The sequence below is a fragment of the Anoplolepis gracilipes genome, chromosome 1 (genome assembly GCF_047496725.1).
Source record: "Anoplolepis gracilipes chromosome 1, ASM4749672v1, whole genome shotgun sequence".
NCBI classification, from domain to species: Eukaryota; Metazoa; Arthropoda; class Insecta; order Hymenoptera; family Formicidae; genus Anoplolepis; species Anoplolepis gracilipes.
This window is the reverse complement of record NC_132970.1, coordinates 7,994,069-8,004,819: the sequence shown is the minus strand read 5'-3', so window position 1 is coordinate 8,004,819 and position 10,751 is coordinate 7,994,069. Positions and strand designations below refer to the sequence as shown.

At 40.2% G+C, this 10,751-nt stretch overlaps 1 protein-coding gene across 1 annotated transcript; it reads right to left on the bottom strand.

The window, feature by feature from the left end:
• Positions 1 to 1,026: 1,026 nt before the first annotated feature.
• On the bottom strand, positions 1,027 to 5,669 carry Hasp (Hig-anchoring scaffold protein). Its single transcript, XM_072889531.1, has 5 exons — positions 4,315 to 5,669; positions 4,105 to 4,235; positions 3,769 to 4,009; positions 2,861 to 3,674; positions 1,027 to 2,450 (listed from the first exon to the last, which is right to left on the bottom strand). The coding sequence occupies exons 1-5, from the start codon at positions 5,090 to 5,092 to the stop codon at positions 1,196 to 1,198; spliced, it is 3,219 nt and encodes a 1,072-aa protein (XP_072745632.1). The 5' UTR covers positions 5,093 to 5,669; the 3' UTR covers positions 1,027 to 1,195.
• Between the last annotated feature and the right edge of the window lie 5,082 nt (positions 5,670 to 10,751).

Sequence of the window (10,751 nt, the reverse complement as noted above, 5' to 3'; positions counted from 1 at the left end):
CCTACAAAAATTATCACGGGATATTATCCCAGGTCTTCTTACGTACGGAATGTCTTTCCGCGAAATAATTTACATATCGCAAATAATTAATAAGAGAGGATATTATCTCGATGATATTCTACCATCTGTCATTAGTCAACGCCAATAATTTACGCGAAGACCTACGATGAACTGCGCATTTCGCGCGTGATCTGATTTTAAATCGCGCGCGAGAACGAATTTGAATATGATCTCTTTATTTTGACAACCGTACTGTATTCGGGACAACGTATCACCGTAAATATCATTCCCGGTGTACGATTTTTCTCATGATGACAAATGTGCTGGGCGGTCGCGATTAATCTATTTAATGGGGATTCTGAGAAAAGCAACACGTATAAACGGTAGGACATGTTAACGAGCGACAGCGTCGTCGATAGCATCGAACACGGTTTCGCGAGCATTCACGAATTATAATTGGTCCATAATTAATGACACCGTCGTTATTGACAGCTGGGAGCCGTGCGCGCGTCGCTAACGCGAGTTACTCGTCTCGGCCGCGCCCCTTGATCCCATTTCGGGCTTCGCTTATTTTTAGGCTTAATTGCCTCAACGTGTTACGGCATAATCACCGTCACGGTACGAACCTGATCGTGAGATATCGCGCGGCAATTGCGAATGTTTACGATCGTACCCGCGCCTTCGAGATCGGATTGCCGAGCAATTTTATGAAGAACCGGTGCACGCAAGATAAATAATTTGGAAAGAATTTAATGACATCTCTGTGACGTAATGTCTCATTATATTTAAGTGTTGCGAGAATCGAAACTGGTGTTTGCATGATTATTTGAAGCTTTCACAATCTGGAATGTATAATAATAATTTCTGATCTGATTTTTATTAACTTCGTTCTCTCGTTAAACAGTTTGCGTGCACAGCTCTATCGTGTACACGATTATGCAAGAAAATATGTAATCTGGACTCTTTTACTATATTTATTGATGATTTATAGGATTTTTGCGGTCAAATGTGTGGATATACGGACGCTTGCATGGAAAAGATTTATTTTTTCAAAAAAGCGCGATACACGTTACAGTGCGTATCGACGAGGGACAACGATTATAACTATCGTATATATAGTGTACACTTGCCTAAAATCGATTGATATCGGTAAATAACTTAGTAAATTCCGTTAATATCACAACACATTATTTCCTCACTTGATCTCGTACGCGCCGAGATTTCCTTTACGCCTTTTCGAAGAGAGCCAGCCTGTTGTCTGATTCATCTGATCGAGAGATCGCTTTACGTTTGCTCGATACTCATCTTCGTAAGCATTGAGATACAAGTTCTTGAGGAATATTTGATTATCCAGCTCGGAAGGTGGCAGGAATCGTTTCGAGCGGCTCTGCTGTTGCGCCTGCAGCTCGTTGAAAGTGAATTGTTTTGATTTCGCATCGTCGGCAAACTTTCTTGAATTCTTTTGATCGCTGGCCAGCTTTACGGACAGAAGCTTCCTCTTTTGTCGCGGCGAGCCGGTATCCTCCGAAGCATTTCGTATTCGCTTACTACGGTGCTTCGGCGTCCCTTCTTTCGCTGGAATCTCGTTGTCCAGCACGGCGGCATCATTACTCGGGATTGTCGATGATTGATTATTGTATGATTCGACCTCTTTCGGCACTGGTGTCGTGCTGGTTTCTACGTAGTTGGTTGCTACGCTCTCCTCCGTTGAATTCAATCGATTCTGTATGATATGTTTGAAAAACGCGTACATTTCGCCGACCGTGAAAGTCGTGCCATTTCTTACGGTAAACTTGTCTATATTCATCTTCTTGATTAGCTCTTCGGTCGCGTTACGCGCCTCTAACATCGACAACTTCTCGGTTACATAACTGTTGACGAATTCATAAAAGCCCTTGTAATAATTCTTTCTATGCTTCTTCTTGTCCTTCCGTTTGTCCGTGTGCGGTAGACCTTTTTTCTTCGCGTCCTTCCGGATCTGCTTCTCGTTCCAGCGTATAGACTTGTTGTAGAATCGCATGATTCGTTCGAATTCTCGCTTCAATTTAATGAACTCCCTCTGATTGCGTATTTCGAAGTCCGAGCGAGCCCTGCTGTTGTTTCGTCGCGATTCTGCAAGATCCACGTGGAAGAAATTTTTACTCATTGCGTTCAGTAAATCGTGCATGGTATTGTTGCTCGAGTTATTTGGTTGTTTGGCGTCCATGCGCTGGAGTTTTCTATATACCATCTTGAGAAAATCGATCATTCTCTCCTCTCGCAGACGGGATCTATTGCCGTGATTTGCATGCGTTTTCCAAGCCGATGGATCGGATGTATTGGTATTGTTCTGAGAGCTGACACCGGATGTTGGCTTCATCTCCGATTTATGCTTGGCATGTTCATGACTTCGATTCATCTCCATATGTAGAAGCTTCTTGCCCACTTTACGGAAGAAATCAATGAATTTTCTGAAACATTAATATTTAATTTTTGTTTTTAACAATATTTCTATCTTATTTTTCTATATATAATTTTTAATTTTTATTAATTTTTAAAATAACTATTAACTATTAAAATAAAAGTTTTTTAAGTAAAAATTGTAATAAAATAATTAAAATAAAAATTAAAATAAATATTTTCCAAATAATTTTAACATAACTTTATTATATATGTATAACTATTAACATACAAATAATATTGAAGGAAATAATTTATAGAGAAAAAATGTAAAAACAGTCTTAAAAATAAAATGAAATAATTTTTTAAAGTGATTAATCATTTTTATAAGTATAAATTGACTTCAAGTTATTCAATCGTTTACATGTTTCAACATTCAATAAATTCGTATAAGTTTTTACTAATAATCTATGTAACTTACTGTAATTTCAGGGTAACATTGTAATTCGTAACATCGTCGTCCACTGATCTACGCCGTCTGCTCCATCTGAGTCTAGGATGTTGTCCAAGAATGCATTTAGGTAACTCCTTGGGACTCCACGAACCGCCTATGCAAGTCGCACCAGCTGGCCCTTCGTCGAGAACGTAACCTTTGTCGCAGTCGTACATAATCTGCTTGTTGTTAACAATCTTTTTGACGTATGGTCTGTAATCGTAAACTCCCATATTGCCCACTAAGAAAACCTTGCCATTCTCGATAAAACCAGGAAACGGGCAGAAGACTTGATTGCAATGCGGTATGTCGCCGATCCATTGTCCGTAGCGACACTCCACGGATTTGGAAGCGTTCAAAGGACCACCGCCTATCAACTCGAAACCATCTTTGCACTTGAAGACCGCTTTCATACCGTGGTCCGTCTTTGGTGCTATCACCATCCCGTTCTTCGGAATCTTCGGCATCTGCTTGCAACGGGCCGGCGAGCAACTAGGCACTATCGACCAAGTACCGTTGTTGCATAACACCGGCGTGCTGTTGGCGGCGAATTCGTAATTCTGAATGCAGCTAACTAGAAGCCTCTCGCCGTGTTCCACCACCGTAACATTGTTAATGTGATCTCTGTCGTGGCTGGCTACGGTGATGTGACCGTTTTCGATCTGCGGGACGACGCACGGCGCTAAACATTGCGGTAGAGGATAACGCCATTTACCGTCTTTTTGGCAGACGGAAGAAGTATTGCCCTCAAGTTTCATGTGATCCTTACAGCGGAAAATTATGCTGGCGCCCATACCTGTGCCTGTAATTGGAATAATCGCATAAAAAAATAATTGTAATACTGCTTACTCACATTTTAGTTTATATTATCTGCTTTTATTTTATACAAAACACACCGGCTTCAATATTTTCGATCCAACCGTTATACAGCACGCCAGGTAAGCCACAATTAATTTCCTGGCAACTAGGCGTCTTTCCAGTCCACTTTCTGTCAGCACCGCAACGTCTCGTTGCTGCGCCTACAACGGTATAACCGTACTTGCATTCGTACGATACGATGGAATTATACGCGTAGGAGGTGTAGACAGCCTTGCCGTTGACTGGATTATCCGGCTTTGGACACTGTACGGATGTGACCTACACGAGATATGTATTAAGCATCGTGTATTATAGGTCCAGGCACGCATTTCCGAGAGATAAATTTCGATTCTGACTCGTTTTTAATTTCTTACTTGAACGCATTGCGGTAATTCCTTTGGGATCCATGTTCCATCCGCCAGGCACAATTTTTCCGTTTTACCAACTAATTCATAACCTTCCGAGCAATGATATGACACGCGACAATCATATGTGTAACATTCCCCTTAAAAGCAGTATCAACTGATAAGTACAAGTCTTTACCGAATCGTAGCATTTAATCGATTGTAATTATTTGAACTTACCAGAATGCCATCCGCTAAGAATGTCCGGAGGTGGTCCACAGCTTTGAGGCTTGCAAGTGATATCTGGCCCAAACCAACTAGCAATACCTTCCATCAGTAGACATTTCGCTCGTTTCACTCCCGTTGCCACGTATCCGTGATTGCAGAAATATTGCACTACACTGTCAAGGTCGAAGGTCGTCTGCTCTGGCAGGGCGTTGTGGCGTGCGTTCTGAATCTTTGGCGGCTGCGAGCAGAAGGAGATGGAATCCTTTTTGCAGGACGGAGTGGGCCCGGTCCACTCACCGTCGGCACGACACGTTCTTTCAGATAAACCGACCATGAAGTAATCAGTGTCGCAGGCGTAACGAACTTTATCTCCAAAAAATTGTCCGGTGATAGTCATCACGCCGTGTTTAATCTCGGTCAATGCCTTACATTCACGCTCGGGCTTGATGCACGACATTCCGCAAGCTCCGTCGCATCTACATTTCTTCTTTTTGCTCTTGCAATCCTCGTCAGTCGAACATTTTCGCAGACACTTCTGATTCATCAACTCCGCCTGCTCTTCGTCTCTCGGGCACATGATAGAGGGTGAGTTTCGCGGATTCTTGTAGATTCGACCATCGTCGTCGACCTCGGGTCGCCAGCCTTCGTCATCGTCTTCATCGTCCTCATCCCAGTCATCGTCGTCGTCATCGTCGTCATCGTCTACAGCTGCTTGCTGCCGAAGCTTCGATTCTGATGTGAGAAACTGTGCGCATAGCAGAAGTAACAGAACAATCGCGCTTGGTCTCATTCTGATCGAAGGAAAGATTTCTAGATTCCGCGAAGATTCACTGGAGATATGCTAGCGGTCGGACCACACGACGACACCTGGACACGGCGGGACGTTTACATGACCGCTCGACTATCCGAACTGACCATCTCACTCGGAGACCTGCGAAGAGCCAATGCCGTGATCCCTCAGGTGCGCACGATCACCCATCGAAGTGCACCAGAAGGCCCGCTCAGAGCACCGCGGAAGTCATCTCGTGTTGTAGCCGGGATGGACGTTGTTTCTCTCGCGGGTGCGACTATTAATCGAGCCTGGCTCTTCGACGTCCAGGAGGATTAAGAACTTTCTTCGTCGGTCTCTCTTGCCAGAGTGCTCTTCCGTTCCTACTGGCTCCACCTCGTTTCCTCTCGTTCTATCCTGGAGCTTTTTTCTTTATTGTACGGACTGCGGTCCCCCGCTGACGGGAATTCGCGAATATTCGCGCATCTTGCCGCGCGCATCCTGCCTGTTCAATACATCTCCTGATTCTCTCAGCTTCCAGCAGATGGCGAGGAGAAACGCGGTGATAAAAACGATGAAAAGCTGCGCAGCCACCCTAGGCACTCGTCTCTTCGTGGTGGTCTTCAGATAATAAAGATAAAATTGCAAACGAACGTTTACATTATTTTTAAATCAAATTTTAATTATTATAATCGAACTTTGATTGTAATTGATAAGAAATGAATATGGAGATATACTTTTGATGCTATGCAGCAAACTATTAATTGAAATGTTATAAAGCTTTATAAAATTTTTTTCATTTGATTTTCAATCAAGTTAAAGTTATAGTCAAAGAAATCGTTAATTATTTTCAAAAAGCGTAATCATATGGCTATTAAAAAAAAAAAAAATATGTGTTTTTTATTATCTCAATATAGATTAAAAAAAAATTCTCGAATAGCGTGCATAAAAGTCAAGAAAAACGACATTTGAGACAGAAGCTGAATCGTGCAAAAACGGCATCACGAAAACGATACGGTGTCGTAAAAATTACAGCAGGGAAAGGTGTTAAAACGAATCATGGTACTTCTCGAGACGTACAAATGCACACGCGAGCAAGCGTACCTGCGAGCCAATCTTAAGCTCCTCGAACACTTACAGCGGATACGAATTGTCTCTCTAAAAGCGTTCGCCTTGGCCTCGCGTCTCCTTTTTTATGCAACAAGTGCACTTTGTCTGTTCAAACGTTGTCTGAGATTGTTGACCGCGATGACCTCATGATTTCGCGAAGACGAGACGTCTCGTGAAAAAAAATTTGCAATTTTCAATTTGGCATTTGGCGCCACGACATCTGCATGACAAAGATAGCTATTTGCCTATCTTGACGTCGAGTAGCGAACGAGTGAAAAATGCGCGTGTCTCGTACGAGCGTGGGTAGTAGCCGGAGGATCGGTTTTCATCGGACAAAGTCGAGCCTATCTCCAGTTTGTGCTTGTTACTCGTCACGCTACCAAGATAATCCTCGATCTCTAAGTCAAGCGTCATCGTTAGGGTAAGCCTATGTCTACCATTGTTTTCGTAACGATAGCGATCAATCGGTATGGTTCAATGCCCCGGCAACACTATAGGTGATCCTTGACTCAATCTCATGATCAATCGCGCTTCATCGTTCTTGCACCGTGTCTCCACAATATCTTCATATGTCTTATTCAAATGAGACGTTTTCGGATAGCTTGTATTGAATCAAAAAAGAACAGCCGAGAAGATTCGAATATGCAATATGTATGTGTTCTACAGTTATTTTACTTTACAAAATGTTTTGTAAAAATATGATATATTTCTTATGCTCAGGACTAAAATATTTAAATTTAGAGAATCTTTAATTAATATATAAAACATAAATATGTTTACAACAGAAATCATGCTTAAAATGTTTTTTTTTAATCGATTATAATATTTTTTTTATGTACTTACGTCGTCGCGGTATAAAATGTCAACTGCGTTTTTAATAAGACTGCTGGAGTCATTCAGTGTCAGGGCCATTTCTACGACATCAGATTGGATTGACAGAGTGGCAGTAACTTGGTAGCTGAAAATGGGAGTGGCTGGAAGACAAGAGGACAGCTCGCTCAAAGACATCCTCGTGGCGCCTCTTCGCGGCTGTAAGGAATGAAGGAAAGCAGTGGGTCTCAATCATCGTGCGATTAATTTTAAAAAATATTGCTTTACTTTCTAACGTGATCAATTTTCAGAATATCGATTATTTTTCTTGTGAATTTAATCACACAAAGGTAACACAGTTCGGAGTAATATCAAGGGCATTTCTTTAATGGTGCAATATATACGTATCATTTGAGAGACTCTGTTGTCGAGTTTCTTCGAAGGATGTCTCTTTTCGTCCTCGGTGGGCGGCACACGCCTCGCCAGCTTTAGAAATAAGAACCGACTATCAAAGTGTCGGTTTACAGTTGCGTGACTACATTACATGACATTGCATGCTTTTTTTTTCATTTTACCTTCTCTCCGAAAAGCTCCGAAGAACGGATTGTATTCTTTACGCAATCTTTATCACTCGGTTAATTTTTTATACAGTTAAGCAAGAGTCAAGAATTCGAGAAAACATGACTAGCGAAGTTTCTCGTTAAGCTTCTTGGGAGAGTTTAAAAAGGTCTTGTAAGAAGTACGGCCGTAAATTCGCGGAGAGTGTTTCACTTTTTTTTCAATTAACTTTATCCCCGCCGGATGTGGAAAAGTATGAAAAAAAAAAAAAAAGAAAAAGGAAACTCAACTCCTGGCAAAAGCTACGCGTTTCTGCTCATTCTGCAGCTCGTTACGCGACCATTATCCCCAGTCTCGCGAATCCATTATTCTCTCTTCAGCCTCTCGAAGGTTCTTTTGCGATTCGCGCACCGTCCACATGACGCTGCGGAATAATGGTTTACGGTCGTTCCCCGGGACCGACGAGAACCTCCGGACTCTGATCGCGCGCATACATACTCGTCGGCTCGCGCATAATCCGGTTGCAATCTTTCGCACTCAATCACGAAGCAAATGACGCCAGTTGGCGTTGGTCTAGAAGAGGCAAAATTACAGAATGAAATTGATTTAAGCAGACGCCTCCGGGGGTATGCAGAGAGTTTTGCGACCGGACGTTTCGGCTTATGGCCGATGATTACCCGTCCTAGTGAGTTTCTACACATTTATCATACAACGAAGTAAAAATTCAAACAAGTAACTACTGTTTAAACAATTAGTTACTCCATCCATTTTTTGTTCTTTTGGCTTTATTTTATGCTTTTATTAATTGTTGAAATTATTTAATATAAAAGCTGATTTTTTTAGTTTATTTAAGATATTTATCTCTTTTATTATTAATTAGAATATAACATATTTTAAATTATTCTATTAAAACGTCAGACACACACATATTGCTAGTTAACGAAATTTTTATGTTTTTATCCCGTCGAGAGATTGCTTCTTATCACCTGATAAATGTCCCAGTGCAATCTTCCGTCGCCGATTGGCACTTAAACTTTCTTTTAACTGCCAGCATCCACTTCGGATGAACGATCTCGAGCACTCTCGAGCATCGTGGAGGCAGCCACGTCGTCACTTACTCATTGGATCTTTATGTGCCGTTGCGCACGATCGCCGTTCATGCTTCTCTGTGCGCAAACACGCTGGTCATCGAGCATCAGCGGGTAAAACTTCCTTTTAATCACGCGATACGTATTTTAAACTGCATTTGACGGATCGCGAACAAACAATTATTAACAATTATTAGATTATACTTCTTGAAATTTTATTACTGATGAAATATTGTCAAGAATTTGCGTTGTAATCAAGAAACTCATGTTTCGCTTATATCCTTTTTCTCTAGAATCTTTAATTAATTTAGATTGAACATGCAGAACTTAAGAAAATTTAAAATATTTCGACAACTGATTTATACTTGATTATATGTGTATACAATTTTTTTCACGATAACGAATGTAAAATTGAAACAATTATGTAAAGTATGCGACTTTACTGTCAACTTGTATAGCAGAACTGCTAATCTAGCGATAAGTTTTTGTCTATATTTCTTTCTCACAAGCAATAAAAAGGATTAATATGTTTTATCATCGTGCAATATAATTCTACATTTCACAGAATGTCAAGATAACACTCCCCAAGAGATGTAAATTTTTTTAAAATACTGATTGCGAAATATACGAGGATTTTAACGGTACAACGGTAAGACTGCAATAAAGTTTCGTTTACTTTTTGCACTCATTAATTTCACCATATTCGGTGTCGTTATTCGTAATTTGCATTAACTCATTATGTTTCATTTAACGCGCTATTATCTCTTTAATAACCAACAATTTAAAATAAAATTAAGCTTAATTAAGTTTAAAGCGATTTTCTTTCATTTATCGCTAATTCTAATTAATATATCTTAACATGTTAGGGATATAATAATAAAAATCGCACATTTTATAATTTTAATTAATTTGAAAAAAAGATATTTAAGCCGGAAAACAGTACACGTTATTAAGAATATTTAAAAACCTATATCGTAAAGTTCAGATATCATGCTAATTTTATTTTAGTCTTAACAATACATATTAGTTGATTGTCAATTTGTTTCGTAAAAACTTTGATAATGAGATATATTTTTTTTTAAATTAAAAATTGGCTCGATAAAGGTTTAAATATATAACATGTATCTTGGAATTAAAAGCCGTTCAGTAAATATTTAAACAGAACGAAAGGTTCTCTCGCGTTTACGTATCGTTCCATTGGTATCGGTGTCGTAAAATTCGTTCTCAGCAAAAAAGGGGAAAAGAATCAATGAAATGCTTTCTGTTGGATGCACATTGCTGCCCGGATTCGGATCCACTGTGCAGAGGACTCTTCCGAGAGTTTTAGGCACTTAAATCGATACAGGTGCTCTCTTCGGATGTTTCCAACGTTATCTGCATGATTGCATGACCCAGAGCTGTTAGCTAGCGCGTATTCATAAATATTTGATGATTCTCCATTTGGCGCCTGTTTATGGCACTTCGTGCCCCTAACTTGTGGCATCTCGGAGACATCGATTTTATTGAATCCAAGCAAGTTTTTGCGTATTAATGTCAAATTTAATCTTAACATTATTTTTTAGTAACTAACTGGCATGTACTTTGAACGTTACAAATATTAACAACTTGCGTAATTATATAATAATCATTAAAAATTATGTAGATAACGGCGAAATATATTGTTCATATCAGAGACTTTGGGTTCATGAAGTTATCTCCATAAGTAAGTGCCATAAAAACTTGTAATTTCGTTTTAGCCTCTCTTGATATTACGTACCATTTAACTTTCTCAGATCGCGTCAAAATCGTCGCATTATCTTAGATCGAAGCATCGAGGCCGCATTTTACGAACGAATAAACGAGGACGCGCGTCGGTCCTTTCCAACATTATTACTATTATTACTTTGTATATACTGACGCGCGTGGTGCGCATTTAATGGAATTCTGGTCTTTACGATCGCTCAAGGAAATCGTATCCCCAAGTCACTTTACATCCGGCTGTAAACCGATGGAATATGTCCGCGAATACGCCGCGGTCTTTCGCGCACTGCCAGATAACGAGTGAGTTTTACGCGTATCTTTAATGACGCCGCTTTCCATTAACAAGTTATAATTGGCATTTTATCGATCGCTAT